This window comes from Furipterus horrens, unplaced genomic scaffold (assembly GCF_987537825.1).
Source record: "Furipterus horrens unplaced genomic scaffold, mFurHor1.1.pri manual_scaffold_10, whole genome shotgun sequence".
Classification (NCBI taxonomy): domain Eukaryota; kingdom Metazoa; phylum Chordata; class Mammalia; order Chiroptera; family Furipteridae; genus Furipterus; species Furipterus horrens.
Window position 1 is genome coordinate 29,541,572 of NW_028327180.1, and position 21,779 is coordinate 29,563,350.

At 38.4% G+C, this 21,779-nt stretch overlaps 1 protein-coding gene across 2 annotated transcripts; it reads right to left on the reverse strand.

Annotated features, from left to right (window-relative positions):
- Positions 1–234: 234 nt before the first annotated feature.
- Positions 235–20,285, reverse strand: AADAT (aminoadipate aminotransferase). Of its 2 annotated transcripts, XM_090288120.1 has the most exons (13): positions 19,757–20,285; positions 19,015–19,183; positions 17,941–18,073; positions 13,898–13,972; positions 9,467–9,676; positions 7,577–7,642; positions 6,199–6,281; positions 5,656–5,752; positions 4,389–4,450; positions 4,076–4,140; positions 2,653–2,759; positions 1,635–1,736; positions 235–704 (listed from the first exon to the last, which is right to left on the reverse strand). In XM_090288120.1, the coding sequence occupies exons 1-13, from the start codon at positions 19,821–19,823 to the stop codon at positions 663–665; spliced, it is 1,278 nt and encodes a 425-aa protein (XP_090144246.1). In that variant the 5' UTR covers positions 19,824–20,285; the 3' UTR covers positions 235–662. The 2 variants fall into 2 exon arrangements, with proteins under 2 accessions (XP_090144246.1, XP_090144247.1); XM_090288121.1 differs by lacking the exon at positions 7,577–7,642.
- Positions 20,286–21,779: the final 1,494 nt, after the last annotated feature.

Below are 21,779 nucleotides of genomic sequence, written 5' to 3' on the forward strand. Positions count from 1 at the left end.
AAGGGGTGTAGTAGATTCAAATCACATAACTGACAAGGATGCATTTTTATACATTGTATAGTATTATGAAAAAGCAATGTAGAACAATTTTCTAAGTCCCAATTTCTCCTTCTTACTTAGGATTAATAGGTCTGATGCCTTTAGTTATGTTTAATTTCAGAATTTTATTTTAAATGGATTTTTATGGCATAACATAGTATCTGTGGTACTCTTACTGAAATCAATTATGATGGTCAAATTCTAACAATCTTTGCAACAAGTTTTCATTATATTTTCCTAAAAAGTAGAAAAAGTTTACATTGTATACCATTTTGGACTTATTTCCTTACATTTTCAAAATAATTTATTATAAATGTTAGTTTCAAAGAAAATGTATGGGAAATTACAAAGCAACTATTAAATTCTTTACAATAACATTTATGATAAAAATAATTTTTTGCAGGCTGAAAGTTTATCAAAAAGTGTAAGTGGATTATAAATATGTTTTGGTAATTTTGTGGATTTAAAGGCACTTTAAAATTTTTCTTGTTAAATTACTACAGATACGACATGTTTGATGCAACCCAATCTGTAAGTCTAACACCAACGATCATTTCTTGCTGCTAAAACACAGAAATAATTTATCTAAAAATTCCACGAGTACTACGAAGGGTCTGATGTCTTCATAAAGATTCTTTTATAAGTTGGGCTAATCTCTGGAAGGCCTAAAATAGAAAATAGATAGGAATAAATGAAATTAGGATATTATTTAGGAAAAGTTTGTCAGAACTTTAAAAATGCAAACAAAGAATATCCATCTAAGTAAGGTTGAGATAAGGCAATGAAAAACCAAGTTTAACATCAGTTTATATCATGGTCGGATGCCATCAATGTCACAATATATGTAGATATAAGCATATTAGATTCCCAGAATTTTTCTGTGGTTGTCCTTGTAGCCCTCAAGGTCATAGTTTTTTTTTCCTCCATACCACATTTTATTTTTTTATATAATCTCTCATCTGCATATATACATTCTGTATAGTTTCAATTGTCCAACTCTATTATATAAAAGCAAAAAAACTTAGCAAAGCATATTTAATGACATAAAGTAAATAAAGAACACAAAGAACCAACTCATCTGCACATATAGCATGAACTCATCTTAAGGTTAATGGCACTGTTCAATTAATGGGTCTTCTGTTTGGATTCCCAAATACACAGTTCTTAGGAATCTGTTTCTTTGCTTCTGGTTATTTTGGTTAAAGCTAGATTTTGTGATTAATTTGAGAATATTATTTTTTTTGACTTGCTCATATTTTTTTTCCTCAATGAAAGAGACTACTGGCTTCAATTTATCCTTTTGGCTTATGTTAATTCTATGAAGGAAGGAAAGAGATTTTCTTCATAACATATTGGTAATTAATGAACACTGTTCAGTTGGTCTGAAAACTATTCATGAAAACAATAAAATTAAACTCCAACTCAGTCTCTTCATTTGTCTATAGAAGTCTAGCAACAAAGCAAAATGTGTCCTTTAATGGTAGTTCATAACTTTTCAACTAATACCCATTTTCCAGAAACCTCACAAAATAAACCCATGCACCAGAAAACAGCATTGATATCTAGTGTAACTCTGAAGAAAATACCGTCCTTACCACATCCATTTGTTCTGGAGAAGCCAAAGAGAAGGAGGCTCGGAAGTAAGGGCTAGGAGCGGAGCGATCAACGTAGAAAGCACTTCCAGGCACCATTAGTATCTAAGAGAGTGTATGGAAAATAAGTGACATTCCATTAAAGAAAAACTGAAAGAAAATATAGGTAAATCAAATCTCAGAATAGGGAAGGATTTTTAAAAATTAAAGGCAATTAATCAAATCACAAGAAAAAATAAATGTAGAGAAAAATGCTGTATATCATACAATAAACAAAACTAAAAGCAGAGAAATTGGAAAAATGTTTACAATAAACATGGCAAATGCAACATCTATTCCATATATAAAGAATTCACAGAAACTGAGAAGAAAAACACTAGAATTGTAGCTTTAATGAGCAAAGAGAAGCTTACAAAAGGAAGAAAAATGGTAAATGTGCAACCTCACTAGAAAAGTATCGTAAGTTTAAACAATGATATAACATTTTTAAGTTATAAAACTTGCAAATGACTTTTAGTCTGGGATATGAAAGATAGGTAGGTGTTGGCCAAGCAAAAAGTAGGAAAAGTAGGGGAAGAGTATTTTAGGGAGAATATGCAGAGTGTAAAAGCCCTGAGATGGGAAGAAAATTGTCCCCCTCAAAGAACTGAAAGAAGGTAGAAAATCTGGTACATAAAGTGAAGGAATAACAATGTGAAATGTGTTAAGACGCAGGGCGAGAACCACTGTTATTCTTGAGGACCATCCTGGCAGATCACTCACTGCTGCACAGTACCAGTCCACTGCTTCCTGGGCGTATAAATACGCTCGGTTCCCCAGCCTCTTTCTAATTATATGTGGACAAATGACTGAATCCTAGCCAATGGATGTGAAGTCATATGTGCTACTGCAAGGCCTGGCCCATAAAATTCTTCCCCTGTGTGATCCACCATGCTCTTTCCATTTAGAAGCCATGTGGAATCTATGTGTTGAAGACTGAAGAAAGTATGTTAAAGAAAAAACGTACCCCCTCGCTTTTTACCTCTTTCTTAATGGCTTTTTCTTCAATCAGTTTTTTTGCATCATAAATGCCCTTAATTTTAATCCATACAAACATTCCAGCAGTAGGAGCATGCCATTCTGCCAAACCTATAATTAAAAGAAGTGAATAAATATCTCAAGCTATTTTTGGTATCATATATATCACTTAATGACATAATTGCAGGAACTGTAAACTAATATTTCCATAAAATGCTCCTTCAGTGATAGCATTTTTAAAAAACATAATTTTACGAGCCCTGAAAATTGATGTTCTGAGTTTCATTTCAAAAAGCGAGTGAGAGAGGGGGTGAAGTGAGGGAGGGAGACTCAGGTGCATATTGACAATTTTGGTCAGTCTGAGGCTGGTGCAGGACATCTTGAGCTTATGTCTACTTCCTGTAGTTAGAACCATGCCTAAGCCATACACGACTCTTAGTTTGAGAAGAGGATTCTTCAGCTCTTTCTGGATTCTTCCAGTGTTTCAATAAATTCTATCATTTATATAATGGTGTAGAAGTCCAGTGGGTTAAAGTTTTTACCAGAATGTAATCAATTATGAAACGAAGTACTTAAAATCAGGAATTCCAGGTGCATTCATAGGCTTTATGCTTCATTAATTACTAGGATAGGAAAACCAAGAAGGAAGGATAATTATTTTGATTTTAATTGTTCTTTTTCTTTAAAAAAGTTGCTGTTGATTAAAACCTTTTCTTCAGCTCCACTGGACAAAATGGTGTAGTAGTACTATATCAAAAACATAATTCTATTTTACCAAGATTTCATAGGAAACAAGGTATGACAGAATTAAGGAATTGATATTTTTTTGCTGACTACTATTCAGACCAAAAGCATTTTTAATGATATCATTAAAGCCATGTAATTCATTTTACTTTCTTATTTTTAATAAAAAATTAAATATAAGCCATCCTACAATCATTAGCAATAGATGGTATTAAGATAAGTGAGGTTAATGATTAAAAGCAAATCATTTGTAATGAGAAATCCCCTATAGAATGTACTATTTTGTCTTCATATAATCTAGGTAGAAAAGGAGTATATTGCTTGTTTCACAATTCCTCTTCTATTTAGAGGGAAAGTTTGAAATGATTCTGAAAACTTTTGAGTATAGATAATATTTAGCTTTAAGTAACTTATTGCTGGTTGATTATTAGACTCATGGGTCTTTTTTTTTTTGTACCCACAACTTTTTGCAGCAGAAAGGTAAAATAGAGATAGGTAGAAATGTGCCAGAGTTTGTAACTGTTACTTCTGAGATTATTTATAGGGTAATAATTTCTTGACAAGAATACTGCTGGACTCTTGTTTCTTGTCCCCCAAGATTATTAACAATACTCTGCAGAGTTTCACACTCACTCATATAGCAGCTGCTGTTTATCACAGGATGGGGTATACGTTCCACTCACCACTTAGCCACTTGTCTGCAGCTGCCAGTAATGCATCCTTCTGCTTCCTATAGTAATCAGTAACCCTAGAAGAAGAAAATGGTGAAAAGGATGTGTTGAGTACATTCTCTGCAGAAGCTAAGAGGCTCTATAAGAATCTGTTTTCTATACTGATGAAAATGAATGCTTGATAAGGAAATAGAGCATATTTATTTGACTTGGCGGTAACCTTTTTACCATTATGGTTTTTCCATTGATTGTGGAATAATTAAAAAATGAAAATTATAAAGTGAAGTCCATTTCTCTGTAAAAAATGGGACCTAAAATATAATACCTCTCTACGTGAGCCAGGAAGCCCTCTTCTCCCCATTGGTGAAGAAGCTGTGATACCATAAGCTAAAAGAGAAAGACAATAACAAATGTCATGGTTGATCCTCTAGAGCATGTCTCCTGCCAATCATCATGATTAAATGTAAACCATCATAAGAAACTCTAACAAGCTGAACCAAGCTTTATGCAGTCAGTGATTTAGAATAAATTTTAGTTAATAACAATAACAATAATAAAAATGATAGATATTTATATAGGACTTGCTATGTGCCAGAAAGCATTATAATATGTTAATATATTTTAGCTAATTTAATCGTGTAATAACCCTATTAGGCAGGTTATTCTTTCTATTTTTCTGATGAGAAAACAGAAACAATGGTTAACTTTCCTGAGGCCACACAGCTAGTCACAGAGCCTGGATTCAAGTCAGACTGTCCAGCTCTAGATCTATGCCATTAATTACTATATTGTACTTCCTCTCTGAGTATAGAAAATATGTAGCAGTTATAATAAATAAAATTAAGTAATATATTTAGATATTTTTCTATTTAAAATGAAAGTTCTAAATGCCATAAATGGATAGTGAAATTTTGTTGCTAAGAGATTAAAAAAAGAAAAAAGTTCCCAACTTAATAAAGCACTTTATGGAATGTAAAATATCAAACAAATATCCTATTCTATGTAAACTTTTCTATGCATTTTGAGTTCTTAGGTAGCAATTCTATCCTTAAGATCTAATTCTGAAGATTGCATTAGGGATGGATCCAATAATTTCTCAAAGCTTGGGAGGAAATTTATACATTCTCCAAAATTAACTTTATTTTAATTAAAATACACACCAACTGGTGTATGTAGGAAGGTCAGCACATGTTCATTGAAGGCAATGAGTCACTAGATAATTCTTGTTCTCATTATAGGTTTTAAGACAAAGAAACTCAAGTTCCATTACTTCAAGCTCAGTCCCATTATGTTCAGTTCAACAATTTTTATGGAGTTCCTGAGCTAGACGCTGGGGAAGCCAGATGAGTGAGACAGCCCGACTCTCAGGGAGTTTAGTCTGTGCTACAAAATAACACCACGTTATTCATTTCTTATTCGTCTGATAGCGTAAACATGTGCTGTGTCAGGTTTTTAAATTCAGTGTATATTGCAACTAGAGATTCAATACTAGTGATTTCCCTCCCTGCTACCTTAAATCAATCTTACTTGGCAACATCTATTTTCTATTCTTATCTAATTAAAGTTTTTTCTATTTCCTAAATTGTCCTTACCTGTGTAAAAGTGCTGGTGTGCAAAGTTGAGACTTGTGTGTGTAAAACAATTCTCTCTATGAAGGGTTTTGGACCAGTTATAAACCCTATTCTCAACCTACACAAAAAAGAGAAAAGGCACAATACCACTACTGTATTAACAACGAGTCCCTCTTCTCCTGATTTCATTAGGAAGAGGGTTGTGACCTGGGGCAAATGGGCCCCTAGGCAATTAAAACATTCTAATAAAGCTAACTACTTAGTTACAATTCAAATTTAAATTTAAGTGTACATTTAAAATATAACGCAAGTTGACCAAATATTCCTAAATGTTGTCTTTTATATATGAAATAAAAAATCTGATCCTTTCTTCTACAACTTTAATGTCCAGGTTCCTTTGATGACTGGAGATGGACAGAGAGAAAATTAATAATTTAACTGGTGTTTTAAGGCAAGTAGAATGTAAGCATCTTAAATGAGAAGAACTGCTTGGACTGAAAGATACTGAGGCACAGTTTCTATTTCTTTTAGATCTAGCCTTGAGTTAGAGACGGAGGGCCTTACCCAGCAGACAGAACTTTCGAAAAAGAGTCAGCTCTGATGACACGCCCATCAACGTCCATGGAGAGAAATGATGGTATCCAGGGCTTGAAATGGAAAACACAAGTACTGTTGGTTTGAGAACTCTGTTAGTGACTGTGCAATTACTTCCTGTAGAGACTGGAAAGGGCATGGATTCAGGTAACAGTAGCACAACCATCCTTCCCATTACCTTTATCTCAACCCTTTAAAATGGAGTAAAAACGGAAATGAGTGTTCTTTTATTAATACACGCCTGTCTTCATGATTTTCTGCCAAAAATACAAACAAGGGTTCACTCATTTTCTCAGATGCCATTATTATGAATTTAGGGCCTCCTTGCCCCAAGGGCTGAAATCTAAGATGAACAGATTTAGAGAAAGGGTCCAAGAAAACTGAGGTTGGATAAGATATAAGCAAAGAGAGCCAACAGCATTCAGGATTGTTTACAGAGAGAACGCTGTCTCTTAGAGCTCCGAAGATAAAGATGAGACTGAAGGTGAGAAGTTCAGTCAACGTGAAATACTGACGTCAGGATTTACTTAAGAGGTAAATGCGTACAAGAAAGGGGGCCATGGTCATCTTGAGAATGGGATGTAATTCATTCAGGCAATACATACAGAAAAATCAAGAGTTTTTCTTCTCTGTAGATTTAAAGAAAGAACCAAATCCATGTATATATTCTCTGCAGCCCTGAGAGCAAATAAAGGCTTTGATTTGGATAAATCAGGCATTGGGAGCATGTATCACTCCTAGTGTTCATTAGGAAAAAATGATTGTGAAAAGTAGTACACACACAGAAGAAATCCAAAACCGACTGTTCTGCAGGTGCGGTCCAGGACCTTCATGAAAAGGATGACAAAGATGTGTCCTGCTGCCAGGAATGCCTTATGTCCATAAGGGACATCACTAATTGAACACAGCCGTTCTTCTCTTTCAACTTGAACACAGCTTCCAGATCCTTTCCAGACATCATTCCAGTCAGCCACTACCAAGAGACTGTAGTTGACACCCAAGGGGAAACCCAATTCAGATCCCTGGTCCCCGGATTAAGGAGCTATGCCCTAGGAATTGGAGTTCAAGACCATTAGCCCTGACTTTCTCCTTTGTTCAAATGTATGGCACAGAGAGCCAGCCACTATTTTTAAGGTAAGAAATTTCTAGAAAGAGCTGTAATACCGGAAGTGAAAAGTGCTCATTCCATCATAAAACTAAAAGACTAAAAGCTGAAGTGGTAGCAAATTAACAATCATTTATTTAATTCCAAAGTAATAGTGGATGAGCAGCCAGGCTAAAATCAAATGCAGGGCAAGAACTTACAAGTTCTCTTCTAATTGTGAAATAAGTTCACATTGTCACTTACCTTGTTGAACTGGAGAAAATAGTAAGGATCATCTTCTATTATGAGGAAATCGTATTTTCTTGCGAGCTAAAAAAGGTTAAAGTAGTACATTTACTTCTTAAGAGTGATCTAAAATTAGCATTTGGAATCATCATTCTTTGTACTCATTCATTCACGAAGCTATTGAGGGTCTGTTGTCTAGGCAGTGAAGGTAAAGAGATGAGGCTGTGAAGGCTCTTGTTCTCATGGACCTTACATTCTGGTGGGAAAGACAGAATACCCACAAGCTGATGCATAATGAGCAGAAGGAATATTAGACGGGAGACCTAAGGGCCGGGCAAAACACTGAACAGGGTGATGTCTGGGAGAGAGAAACAGAGTAGCTATTTCAGGTTGAATCACTGGGAAGCGCTTGCTGACAAGGTAACACAGATCTCAGAGTGACAGGAAAGAGCCAGTTGTGCAAATATCAGGGAAGAAGCTTCTAGACCGAGGGAGGAGCAAAGAGCAGAGGGTAGAGGCCCTTGGATAAGACAAAATCGTGGCATATTTAAGGGTTGGAGAGAAGGTAAGTATGAGTGCCGCAAGGAGGCTGCAAAACAACGATGAGAGCCTCTGCGAGCACGTAAAAAAACCTGGATTTTATTTTAACTGCAAGAGGGAGCCACTGGAGCACTGGAAACAGGAGGCCCGTGAGCCTGGCTTTACATTCGCGTGTCAGCCGCGGAAGGGCGTGGCTGGCCGCTGTGTGAAGGACGGTTAGACATCAAGAGTGTGGGCAGCGGGGGTCCGGGGAAGAACGTCCTTGCAGACCAGGGAGGGAAGAAGGTGGTCATGTCTCAGGAGATGGCGATAGCAGTGGTCCGAGGGAAACGGATGGATTTGGATAAATTTGTTGGTCGAGTGCACAGAATGGACTGGATGTGTGGGGGGGAGCGGGGGTCAGGGGAGGGAAAGAGGAAGGGAAGTAATGGGTCATGCTGACGCAATGTATGGAGACGAAGAGTGTACTGGACAAAATCAAGAGGTCCGTGTGGCCATGAAATGGATGGAGAAGTCTGGAGTTCAGGCATTTCCTTTATAGAATGCAATTTACAGCCATAGAGCTCGGTGAGGGTGTCTAGGGAGAGTGTGTAAACAAGAGAAACTCAGGACACAGCCAAGAGTGGGTGAAAAATAAGAATAAGACAATATTTTCATTATAAACATATTGACTAAAAGGAACAGTTTGAAATCTTTCTTATGATTCCACTGCAATGGTTAAATTCTGTATTCTTTTAACAAGGATTTGGTACTTATTTTGAAAAACTATTTGTAGTGAAAGGCTAGGGATCACAGTTGGGTACATAAAAAAGACTTTACAAAAGGCACATTTCTCTTATTTTTCAAAGATCTTTGCCTAGCTCCATATTTGTTTGATACTTTAAAAAAATGTTTATAGTGAAAAGCTTAAGCATCATTGTCAGGTACCTAAAATAGACATTAGAAAAGGAACATGCCTCTTATTTTCAAAGAATTTCTTTGCAAATTGAAATGACAAAGAGAAAGAAAGAAAAGAGACAAGTTGAAAATACAAGTATAAAATAATGAAAATCAAACTTGGGGGTCACATATTAAATAACCTCATAAAATTTAACATCCGGCCAAGAATGCTATTTTTTAATGAAAATATCAATTAAAGGGAAAGCGAGATCTCATAGTTAACAAAGGATGTAGTAATTTCTTGTGTTTAAATTTATTAGGACCCTTGTTCTAGATGACTTCCTCTCATTAAAATTTATCTTCCTTGAAAGCAAAAAACTAATAAGAAAGGGAACTTACATAGTACTCCTCTAAAAAGTAAAAAAACACAAACAAAACACCCAAAAACAAAAAAACAAGAACGTAGTCACATAACACCTTTTAAAATACCTCATAGATTTCCTTTTTGCGGTTACTTGTTATGGAGTTTCCAGTAGGGTTGTTGCCATTTGGGACAGTATAAAGGAATTTGGGGGTGTTTTTCTTGGGGTTCTTTGAATCTTCTGGTTTCCATTTGGAGAGTATTTCCTTGAGGGACTCTGGAATAATGCCATATTCATCACTAGCAACATTAATAATGTTGCAGCCGAATGGTAGTATCTGTTGAGCACATAGGAAAAAAGCCCAAGATTCAGACCTGATTACAAAGTGTGCCATCGATTCTTCTTATACTGAGAATGTTACCCTTGATACACTTAGACATATAACCTGCACTCAGCTCTACCTCCAGAGGGTTTAGTTTGTATATTCTAATCCTGTTGCTGCCCTGGGGCAGATTCCATTATCATTCAAAAATATCCCATCAATTTCCAGAAGAAGGATTACACTTCCTTGCTCCTGTGTGCCAGGCTTGGCCATGTGTCTTGCTCTGGCCAATAAACTATGAGCAGAAGTGGTGTGTGTCCCTTCCAAGCAGCTTTAAAATACAGTTTGTGCTTCTATATTTCTCTTTTCCCTTTGCTCTAAGCCTCACAGTGTCCCCGAAAGAGACTGTGCTTCTGTCAACTTGGGGCTTGGGATGAAGATGACATGAAACACACTCCAGCTGCCTTGTAGTAGACATGTAGTGAGAGAAAGAAGTCTTTGTAACTATAAGCCACCAAGAGACTGGGGCTGGTTGTACAGCACAGCCCAGCCTCTTCTAATTGAATCATCGTTATAAGTATAATTAGAACTGGTTAATAAAGTAGGTGTTTATTAATATATGTTTTTGGCAGAGTAATTCTATAAAGCATCTATTATGCTAACTCATAACACAGTTATAAGCAGAGGTGACATTCAAAATACGTAAGAAGTGGTGTAGCAAAGGGTACATCAGATACATCTGCAGGCTGGAGGGGGGTCCTGGAGGCTCCCTGCTATGCCAGCATTAATTCTGTGTCATGGGATGTTCCGGGTGGTCTTGAGAGAGAGGTCAGGGAAACCAGGGTGTGATGGGGCCCTGAGGGGGCTCAGGGCAGCAGCTTACCCAGGAGTGTGGAAGTGTTTCAATGTTTTACCAACTGCTAAGGCTGAGCTGGCAAGTAGTGGCCTTGCTTACAGACATGATTTTATAAAAATATTGTGGAATCTCATTCTTGGATGAAAACGCACATTTAAAAAAATCAGAAATTTAAGAAACAGCAATAATTGAGTGAGATTCTCAGAAAAAAAGTTTTCAAAGGATAAGCAAACACTCTTTTTAGCAGTCCAATGTAGAGTTATGCACTAAGGGGGATAATCAGACCCTACTAAGACAAATTTAAATGGTCTTTGATGGAAGGAGACTAGAGTTTGGGCAGGGAACACACAATGCCATATACAGATGGTGTATTATAGAATTGTACCTTGAAACTTGTATGATGTTATTAACCAATGTCACCCAAATAAATTCAATAAAAAATAAAAGGTCTTACCACGAAAAAAAACAAATTTATATTGGGCCATGAAATAAATACATATTGCTTATTAGCATGTTTCCTTATAGCTTGGCACATGGTTTCTGTTTGGGTATGTGAAAATGTTTTGTGTGTGTGCACACATGCTGTTCATATAGACACAAGTTTTATATTTATAGGCATTATATAATCTTAAGTCTTGGGACTTTAGGAAAATAATTAGTAATTACTGTCAAATCATTAGGAAAAAGCAATTATTTTACTTATTTTTTTTTTTAACTGTGGTAAAACCTATATTAAGAAAATTGGCCATTGTAAAGTATATAATTCAATGGCATTAATTACATTCACAATGTGTGCACTCATCATCACTACCAATTTCCAAAACCTTTTCATCACCCTGGAGAGAAACGATATACAGAGCCCTGGCTGGTATGGCTCAGTTGATTGAGCGCTGGCCTGCGAACTGAAAGGTCTCTGGTTTGATTCCCAGTCGGCATATGCCTGGCTTGCAGGCCAGCTCCCCTGTTGGGGGCGTGTGAGAGGCAACCAATCAATGTTTCTCTCGCACATCGACGTTTCTCTCCCTCTACAGGATTGGCTTTTCTATATCTGCAAAAGGCTATTAGCATTTTATAGAGATTGCATTGAATTTCTAGATTGCTTTGGCATTATTGACATCTTAACAATATGAAGTCTTCCAGTCCATGAATAAGTGATGTCTTATTCTCTTGGATATTATTATAAATGAAAATTTCTTTTTCAGATTGTTCTTTGGAAAAAGAAAATTTTATAATATCTGTTTTATCTCTGCTTAGGAATGTTGAGAAATATAACTTCTATCAGGACTAGCTAATTGAGTGCGGCAGGGCCTTCACCTAGAAAGGTACGCTCAACACACACCAGAGGACACACAACGGGGAGAGGCCATATGCCTGCGGGGACCGCGGCAGGGCCTTCAGTGAGAACAGCAGGCTCATAGTGCATCAGAGGACGCACACTGGGGAGAAACCATACACGTGCCAGGACTGTGGCAAGGCCTTCTGTGAGAAGAGGAAACTCAGGGCGCATCAAAGAACGCACACCGGGGAGAAGCCGTATGTGTGTGGGGAGTGTGGCAAGGCCTATTGCCAGAAAGGTACACTCAACATACACCAGAGGACAGATACCGGGGAGAAACCACTCGCATGCCAGGACTTTGGCAAGGCCTTTCATGAGGAAAAGAAACTCACAGCACATTGAAGGACGCACCCTGGGGAAAAGCCATACATGTATGAGGAACACGGCAAGGCCTTCTGCCAGAAGATGAGCCTCATTGTGCATCAGAGGTCACACACAGGGGAGAAGCCATACTGCCGTTCCCAGCCCTGCATTCTGCTTGGGAATGGTCAGACCAGAAGCCAGGGCCTAGACCCTCAGCAGCAGAGATCAGGGAAGGACGGGAAGGACCCTTTCCCAGCGCGGCTGCTTTAGTTATAGGAGAAAAACCCTCTACTTCAAAGACTGGACCCACCCACCCTGTCTGAGCTGGAATTCTTGTAAAAATAAAAGTGCCTTTGCTCAGGCGGTTGAATTATCTAGTCTATGCCTAGTCTACAGCCTTAGTCATGTTTTACTTAATATTTCACTATTGATCATGATAGCAACTATTAACAATAATAAATAGCAAATGATAGCAAAAAAAAAGACTAGCTAATTGCTTTATATATTGATTTTTAAGAAAGTTTTTTTAGATTGTATTTATTTTTTAGAAACATGGGAAGGGAGGGAGAAAGACAGGGAGAGAAACATTGATGTGAGAGAGAAACATCAATCAGTTGCCTCTCACATGCACCCCACCTGGGGACCGAAACTGCAACCCAGGCATATACCTTGACTGGGAATTGAACCAGGGACCTTTTGCTTTGCAGTATGACACCCAACCAACTAAACCACACCAGTCAGGGCTATGTATTGATTTTTATAGATCATTTAAAAATCGAATAAAAAAATTTGATGAAATTATAATCAATAGAGCATAAAGGTCATCTCATTCAACTCCCTTACTTTAGGCTAGAATTAATTTTGCAATATTTGTGTTAGGTGGCCATCAAGAGTAACTGAGCACCTGCAGTGACGGGCAATGCTTTACCTCCTTAAGCAGACAGGTAAAACTAATAGTTAGAAAGTTGTTATGTTTAGTTGAAATTGTTTCCCTGTAGTTTCCAGCCTTTGGTTTCAGTTCTCTCAACTTAAGGACATGCACAAACAAATCTAATTCTCCTGTCACAGGCTAACTTTTATGTATTTGAAGACAGTTCTCGTATTTATTGAGTTTTCTGTTTTTTGGGGGGGGAACAGCCATGGTTTCTAAAATTATTCATCATATAGCATGGTTTCCAGTTTCCTGTCTACTCTTGATTACTCTTCTTTAACTGCTCCAGTTTGAGTACATATCTATCCTAAAGTATTGTGCCCCCAAACAAACCTAATTCTCAGCGGTGTGTCCTGACCAGTACACAGCAGAGGCAGATGGTTAGCTTCCTCTTTCTGGTTATTATAGACCTATTAATTTAACACTGGAGTGGAAAGTCCTAATTATACCATATTAGTTTATAGTTATATTAAATTGACATATAACATGATTATAAATAGGCATATGATAATTACAGATGGCAATTAAAAAATAAATTTTTGTAAACTGTCACATATCAAGTGAAATCTTCAGAAAACTGGACATGATTTTGCACAACCTAATTTTAATACCTATTCACTTAAGTTTGGTAACAAGAAATGTATAAAGCAGAGGGTATATTTAACATAGTTTGCATATATCATCTAAGATTCTGTTTACAGATGAAAGATGCTATTTGAGTTTTCAGTGGATAGATAACTCTAAAGGTGCAACGGTTTCTTCTTATTTATTGTAAGAAAGAGAGTGCCTTTTGTAAAAACGTATACTTACACTTTCAAGTGTTCCTGAATAAACAGGTTCATTTAGGAGGATATTATCGCCACGATTAATGATCATTTCAAATACCTAACAAAAGAAGCATAGGTTAATTTGGATAGTATTGTTTCCATTCTTAGTTACTCCCCCACCTTTCAGTATCAGCTCCCTAGGATTATAGATTAGGAGTTGACAAATACTCTGTAAAGTGTCAGATAGTACATATTTTGTGGGTCGTAATGCCTCTGTTGCAACTACTTACCTCTGCCTTTGTAGTGAGAAAGAGCCATAGACAATACAGGGGTGGGCAGAAGTAAGTTTACATTTGTGAGTATGTGATATGGAGTTTATTCCTTTATTATTATAATCATAACCTGCATATCTTTTTCCATAAACCTAATTTTGCCCATCCTTGTATGTAAATCAATGAGTGTGGCGGAGTTCCAATAAAATTCTATTTACAAAATCAGATGAATGCTGGATTTGCCTCTTAAGCCATAGTTAGCCAACCTCTGTTCGAGGGTTAGATGAAAAATAATGTAACTGGTTTGGCTCCCAAAATTCATTTTATCCTTTTATCTCTTCTTTGAAAATGTATCAAATATTTACTTTAAGTCAGTCCTGTAGAAGGCAAAGTGTTAAAATGATGAACATAATGACCAGTTTTTACCCTCATAGAGGTACAAGTCCACCAGGAAAGCTAGACATTAATTAAATGATTATTCAAATGTATATTTAAAAACAGTGGTGAATGCTATGAAGTATAGATGCACAATGCTATAAGCGCTCATCATAGGACTTGGGCATTTGGGAAACCTAGGGCATTCAGAGGTTTCCCTGAGGAAGTGATGAGATGCGGTAGGGTTGACAAGAGGTACATTTTGAGAAACTGAAATAATTCTGAGGCATGAATCAGAGTGTAAAGCAGATCAGATAAAAGTGGGCTGACACCATTCCATGCAGGCACTGGGCCAAGTGAGGCCAGTAAGAATTTTAAGTATAGTGTGGGAAAGGAGAATCACGTTTTCAGATATGCATTTTGAGAAGATCATTCTGGCTGTAATATGAAAGAATTAAAGATGAATGGAAATACATGTGGAAAGTTTGGGAAGTTTTTACGATTATTTGGGACAGATATGAGTAGCCTGAACTAGGACAATGACGGTGGAGTTGGAAAGAACTGAGAGGTATTTAGAAACTCAAAACCAATAGGACATAGTCATGGTCCATAGGGGCATGAGGAAGAGGAGGTGTCAAGAATGACTCCTGGATTCTTGGCTATGGAACTAGATGGATGGTGGGAGTGCTGCCATTCACTGAAAAGCAGACCCAAAATGTTGTCCATGTCTAAGGAAGAAGATGGTGAGTGTTTTGGTTCATAGTGCCTTCAAAACATGTTGTGATGATGTCAGGTAGATGATGGACAAATTGCCTTGGAAGGAGTTTGGAAGTTACCAGCATATGATTGATCACATGGGTGTGAACTGAAGTACCCAGAGAGAGGTGCAGATTCAGTCTTGAGCCCAAGGCGCTCCAATAAATGATGGCTGTGTAGAGGGACACTGCCAGGGAGGCAGGGCAGGTGGGCTGGAGGAGAGCTTCCCATGTGGTATGAAGGGCGCCAGAGGAAGAGAGTGTTTCACAAAGGCTGGGGAAGTTGACAGTGTTAAAGGAGATTTAGAGGTCAAGTAAGACAACTCTTGGCTAATCTTAGATTTTGCAGACAATATAATGCCTACTGACATCAATAGAGCCAGACAATAGATCTTTCCAGCCTAATCAAATGGGTCTATTATGACTAACTCTTATATAAGTCACAGAATAATCATTTCTTTTTCTTTTTAAGATTTTATTCATTTATTTTGTGAGGGATAAAGAAGCAAACCAGTGACTCTAAAACCAGTAGGAGATAATTAACAGATGAATCATGGAAAAGGGGCGAGGAAATAATATTCCGCAGCTCCTCACACATATCTCTGGGATCAAAAGGAGAAAGATTGTTGTCACCAAACACAGAGAAATGGGAAGATGTAGCTAGATAACTGTGCAAATAAGTTGGAGATAGATCTATAACTAGATTACTCTTACTTAATCATACCCTGAGTTAAGTAGTTAATCGCATTAGATTGTGAACCTGGATTAAACAGTAATGGAGAAATGGGGGAGAAGGAGAGGGAAGGGGGAGCTAACCACGTTACTATAAAACCAGTTTTCTTTGTCTACTTCGCGCTCACATTCTCCTGGCTGAGGGTGCGCCAGACTCTGCAGACTCGTGAATAAACTCCTCGCTTTGCTGCTCAAGTCCTGTGTTCCGGTTTTTGTTGTGAGCGTTTCTCACAATTTTTAGAGATGCAAAGGGAAGGGGAAAGCGAGGGAGAGGAATATGGATTGGTTGCCTCTTGCACACACCCTAATTGGGGACCAAACCAGCAACCCAGGCATGTGTTTTGAGCGGGAATCAACTAGTGACCTTTTTTGCTTTGTGAGACAACATTCAACCAGATGAGCCACACCAGTCAGGGCAAATAATCCTTTCTTGCCTTGTGTTTTTTCACAATCCCCAGTTTAAGCCTTTCCTTCCTATCTTTTTAACAAGCTACAACTCTTGACAAACAATACTGCTGCTATTGATTGAGACAGAAGATTTAACTTTTGTTTACTGATTTGGCCTTGTGTGTTCCCTTGACCTCTTCCTTATGAGCCTTTGGCATTTTAGGACAAAGAGTATCCTCCTCTGAAAAATTTCTAATTGAATCAGGTATTACATGATATCCAGGACCAAACAAATTACTTTGGTGGCATGTGCATTGTCAATAGATAAATTAAAAATTAATTACATACATTTTTCATGTTAGTTAGGGGACATGAGAATGTCAAATATCCTAAATGAGGAGGAGGGCTGTTTATAATCTGGCATTATTTTTTAATAGCTGTAGATATAAACATAGGCACTTAAAATAACATCTATCCTGGAGAACAAAATGGAAGTAATATTAAACCAGATTTCCACTAAGGGCTCTGTAATAAGCACATCTATAAGTAAGTGAGGTATTGATGTATTTGGTCACCTATGCTATCTTTCTTCTTTGATATGACTGACGTTGTAACAGATAAAGAAGAAAGTGGCTTGAACATATTTCTGGAAAAATATTCACAGTATATCTTCCTAAGAAAAGAATTTAATGGATAAGAACTCTTTTGTATTAGGCTATGGAATCATAAATGTTTCTCTTCACGCAAAGGCTCTAACGGTAGCTGATCTTTTTATTTTTCCTAGTTGAATAAAAAAGATTGAGGAAAAATTATAAAGATCCTTATTCCTTCAATTATCTGTAATAAAAATTTAACTAAAATTCATTAAAGTTAACTAGATTATAGCTTTCACATTTACATAAAAAAAAGGAGAAAACAGAAGCTACTCTGGTTTAAGATAAATAAGAGTCACATTTTAATCTAGATATAAAGACTGAGTATAGAGAATTTTTACCCAGGATTAACTAGTCATGAAAGAGAAGAGAAAAAAAATAGATGAAACTGAGAACCATAGGTAGAGTCTCTAGTGGTTACATCTGTGAACCCAGGAGAGAGAGAGACACACAGAGAGAGAAAAGACAAGATACAAGCAGTAGTGAGCACAGATGATTACATACACAGATATACAAAGGAATCACATCATCTGAAAAGTATCAGGATATGCCCTCTAAAAATTTTTAAACATAATGAAATTTCACAACTAAAACGACATAAAACAAAATGTAACCTGACTCTTTGATCCAGATGAAATTAAGCAGTGCTAACTAAAGCTTCTGGTAGGAGTTGAGTACTCCTTTAATGGGAATCCTGTTTGAATGGCTCCTACCTCTGGATCACATGATCTATGTGTAAGGAAAATCAGGTTGGTGAATATCTTTAAGTTCCCTCTTTATAATTCTAGGTAAAGACAAGAAAGACTATCAGTAATTCACAAAACATGATCCTCTTGTTTGTCGGTGAGAGATGAATGTATTCATGAACATATTTGATTTTTAATGTGGGGTACCCTTTCCTTTCAGCCTTACCTTAGAAAGACCGTCTTGGCTGCCAGATGTGACACAGATATCCATTTGTCCTTGGCTAGGTGGATAGTGGAGGGTGGGAGGATTATGCAGTTTTATTTGTAACTGTTTTAGCCAGGACAACAGCTCTGGGATTCTAAAACACAAATTGTATTTTCAAATGTATAGTCGTAAAACTCATAATAGACAGGAATTAAATGGTAGCTATATACTAGGTATTTTATACATTTAATTTTGAAATCCCCAAACACTTTTTGCCAATGTTAATATCCTAATTTACAAAAAAAGGCAACGGACTTAGAGATTAAGAAATTCACATAAAGTCAATCAGCCAATGATTAAATGAGCTGATATTTGAATGTATATCTTTCTTAGTCTAAAAAACCTGCAGTCTTTACTATAGAGTATTCGAATAATAATTGAGTCTTTGTTCTCTTTAGGAAAATTTCCGTAATCTATCTAGAAGTTCAAGCCCAAAAGTTCATTGTATTGTGGAAGGAAAAGCCTATGTATATGTTAAATATAATTCATGTATGTATAACCTGTATTATAGTTCAATATAATTTTCCATCACAGAACAAAGAAGGTTTTAATAAAGTATAACTTATAGACAATAAATTACCCTTTATACTTGGAAGCAGATCAGCTAAGGAAAATCTTAATGTAGGTGTTCTGGCTTGCCTTTAAGAATTAAGGACATTTGAACTGAAGGCAACATGTCTGTATAGCTGGGAAGGGAGACTAACTCTTAGAAAATTGCCCCAGGACTTAAAATTGCTGCTTCCTGGATCATCCTTTTCTTCCCTCTCCTAACCTGCTTCTTCACCTAGCTAGCTACCTTCTCATTTTTTTCAGTTTCAGCTCAATATAGTACTTTCTTCCAGAAGCCTTGAGACTCTCCTAGTCATGTAAGGATGAGAAGTCCCTGAGGAGTGTGAGCATCAAGCATTCAACATCCTGTTGCTCTTAATTCTTTGAAAACTCTTCCCCAAACCTTCCTGTTGAATACCCATTAAAAAAAAAAAAAAGGTCATTTTATCAGTGGTTTTTAGAATATTGCTCATGAAAATGAGTTACCCAGCACTTTGTGAATACTGAAGTGCTCTCTTCATTATCTCTTCGTTGAATTGGATGGTATTTCCATTTTCTACAGTGATAACAGCAGTCTTAAAAGGAAATGTGTTCGGATTTGGTGATCCAGCAGCCAAGGAGATGACAGATTTCGGTGCCCTGTTCAGCATCTCATCTACAATAAATATGGAAGAGAAGAATTAACACTTTCGCTGAAGCCTTTCCAAAACAGCAATAGTTCAGTTGATAGAATGCTAATCTAAGACAGACATAAAATGACTTGGCCTGGATCTACCTCACTGGTGGAGGAACTAAGGAACGGAGATGTCCAACTAAGAAGGCAGAGTGATCAGGAAAATAAGCAAAGGGCCACAGTAACAGAAAATCCCGCTCCATTTAGCGGCTACCTGCCTGGCAAGCCACGTGGCTCACTCCGCACACGTCTGCACACTGACTCTAACCCCTGCGTAGGTTCTGGGAAAAGCCTTCCTAGACAGAACGCCCGGTCTCCTCCAAAACCTTGTCCTGCAAACAGCCTGCTCCTCTCTATTGTTGCTCCTTCCCCGCCTTCAGCTCCAGCCCGAGTGCACGTTTACATACAAGGCCTGGCTCACAGTGAGTTTTCACTGTTGAATGGATGATCGCCACCAAGCTCTGACTTCAGGCAGCACCCACAGAGGCTCTAAGAAGACCCCACCTCCACCCCAAACCTCCATCCCAGGAGGAGGGACGCTGCCCCAGCACTCACTCAGGACTCGGATGGGAGAAGGCCTTCTTGCTGCGCTCGCCGCGGTGAGGAACCGTGCGTAATTCATGTCTCTCCTACCCAAGCCCCCAAGCACTTTCTTTAGAAGTTGAAGACTAGCACAACCAAATACCCTCGTCGAGGGTGCTCTTCACTCTCTCTGGAAACGTCACCTTAGTTGACTCCCACTCCAGCCAGTGCCGGGAAAGCGCCGCCAAAACTCCCGGGCTGGAGGCAATGCTGCGAACCCGGGCAGTGTCCCGAACCGGGCTAGGGCCGGTTGCAAAACTAGCAAAGTCTCCCCGAACGGGACCTTCTGCCCCCTCTTTCCCGTCCTAAGTGCTCAGGCCCAGCAGGGGCGGAGGCGGGTTAGCCTGGCCACACCCCCTCCCGCCCTGCTCCGCAGCCTATAGCTGGTCGGCTGTGCGTGCCTCCCCGCTGGAGGGCACACAGGGAGGGAGCTGTAGACCCGGGCCAGGGCCCGAATCAATTCAAAGCGTGTGCGACTCCTGGCCTTGCATCAAGAAGTCGCCGCAAAGAAGCGTCCCTCTAGGCATATACGCCGGGTGGGAGATCTTGCGTGATGAGGGGCGGGGCGGGGGGCTGGCTATTGAGGGGTGGGGCCCGGAAGTCTACCGCTATCCTGATCCTTGAGTGCCATCTGGAGCTACTTCGGTTCTTCGCAACGAGCTCCCAAAAGGGCATTCAGCCTGGCACTTGCTGCACGTGGCTTTCCTGCGCTGGTGGTAACCTCGCTGGCCCCTGGCGACACAGAAAGTGCATTTTACCCACCGGACCACTGTTGTGTAAAAATACCGTACCCCCTACCCCCCTTTTATTAAGCACAACTACTGTATAGGCACTATTCTGGGAAAGTTAACAAGGCGACCCAGATGACCTCCAATGTCACTTGCTCCAAAATCTGAGTATTTTAAGGTAAGAGTGGAATATTGATAAAAATTTTGGCATAATCACTCTGAGGGTCTCGAGTTTTAGAGTCTTTCTTGCCCTTGGATTTTTTTTGACCATTCATTATGGACTTAGGTTGGAAGTGTATATCCAAAGAGATTCGTCTGTTTGAGTCAAGCACCTTGCTCTCTTTTCTCAGAATAATCCTCCCCATCTTCCACTTCTCACCTCCCCACCCTGTTTCCTTTGGGATTTCCCCTTCCTAATCACCAATATGGAATGCATGAGGTTTCCATGTGAGCACGTGTGAGATGATTTTGAGACAATATTTCTTTCTTATTCACCAATGGGTATTTAAAAAGTCACTTATTGTTAACAAATTCAGAACTGGATTCATTCATTTAGTAAACATTTACTGAGTACTTCCTGGATGAGTATTGACACGGTGCCAAAAGGATCCCTTCTAGACATAAATATGATAGATTGGTTCATATAAGATCTAGGTAACTGCTCTTATCTAGGTCCTTGAAACAGAAGGATGAGGTAACCAGTGAAATCATCATGCCACCAGCTAAGTAACGAGGGAATATCATTGGTAAAGCTGCCAGAAACCCAAGAGGCAGTAGAGTTTTGGATTCAGGGACTTGAAGTGGTTTAAATTCCCCTTGATGATTTACCAGCTGGATGCCTTAGGATAAGTTACTTAATCTTTCTGTGCATCAGTTTTCTCACAGAGCTGTCACTGGCAGGATTAAATGAGATAATCTATATTAGGCTCATTAACACAGTGGCCCACACATTGTAAAAGCACTCAGTAAATGTTAGTTGTTATGATGAGTAGTAACAATGCTTTTAGCAAAACTTAAGGACTCAGCCTCCAAACATTGCTGGCTAAACTATGTGGAAATGTTTAAGGCAAATTGTGTTATTAGTTATGTCACATATACAAAAACCACAGACGGACTGGCTTAGACAGCTGAAATGTATTTTCTCTCAGATCTGGAGGCTGGAAGTCCACGGTCAAGATGTTGCTTTCTCCTGAGGCTGCTCTCCTTGATTTGCAGATGGCCACCTTTTCCCTGTGTCCTCAATGACCTTTTCTCTGTGTGTGCATGGT

What these genes read in the sequence shown, in the direction of transcription:
- AADAT (XM_090288120.1), bottom strand. Translation starts at nt 19,823, where the DNA reads ATGAATTACGCACGGTTCCTCACCGCGGCGAGCGCAGCAAGAAGGCCT. An exon ending in TCGAAAGTTCTGTCTGCTGG is followed by an intron (nt 5,753 to 6,198) that starts GTAAGGCCCTCC and finishes TTTTTTGTGTAG; the next exon opens with GTTGAGAATAGGGTTTATAA. An exon ending in ACACCAGCACTTTTACACAG is followed by an intron (nt 4,451 to 5,655) that starts GTAAGGACAATT and finishes TTTCTCTTTTAG; the next exon opens with CTTATGGTATCACAGCTTCT.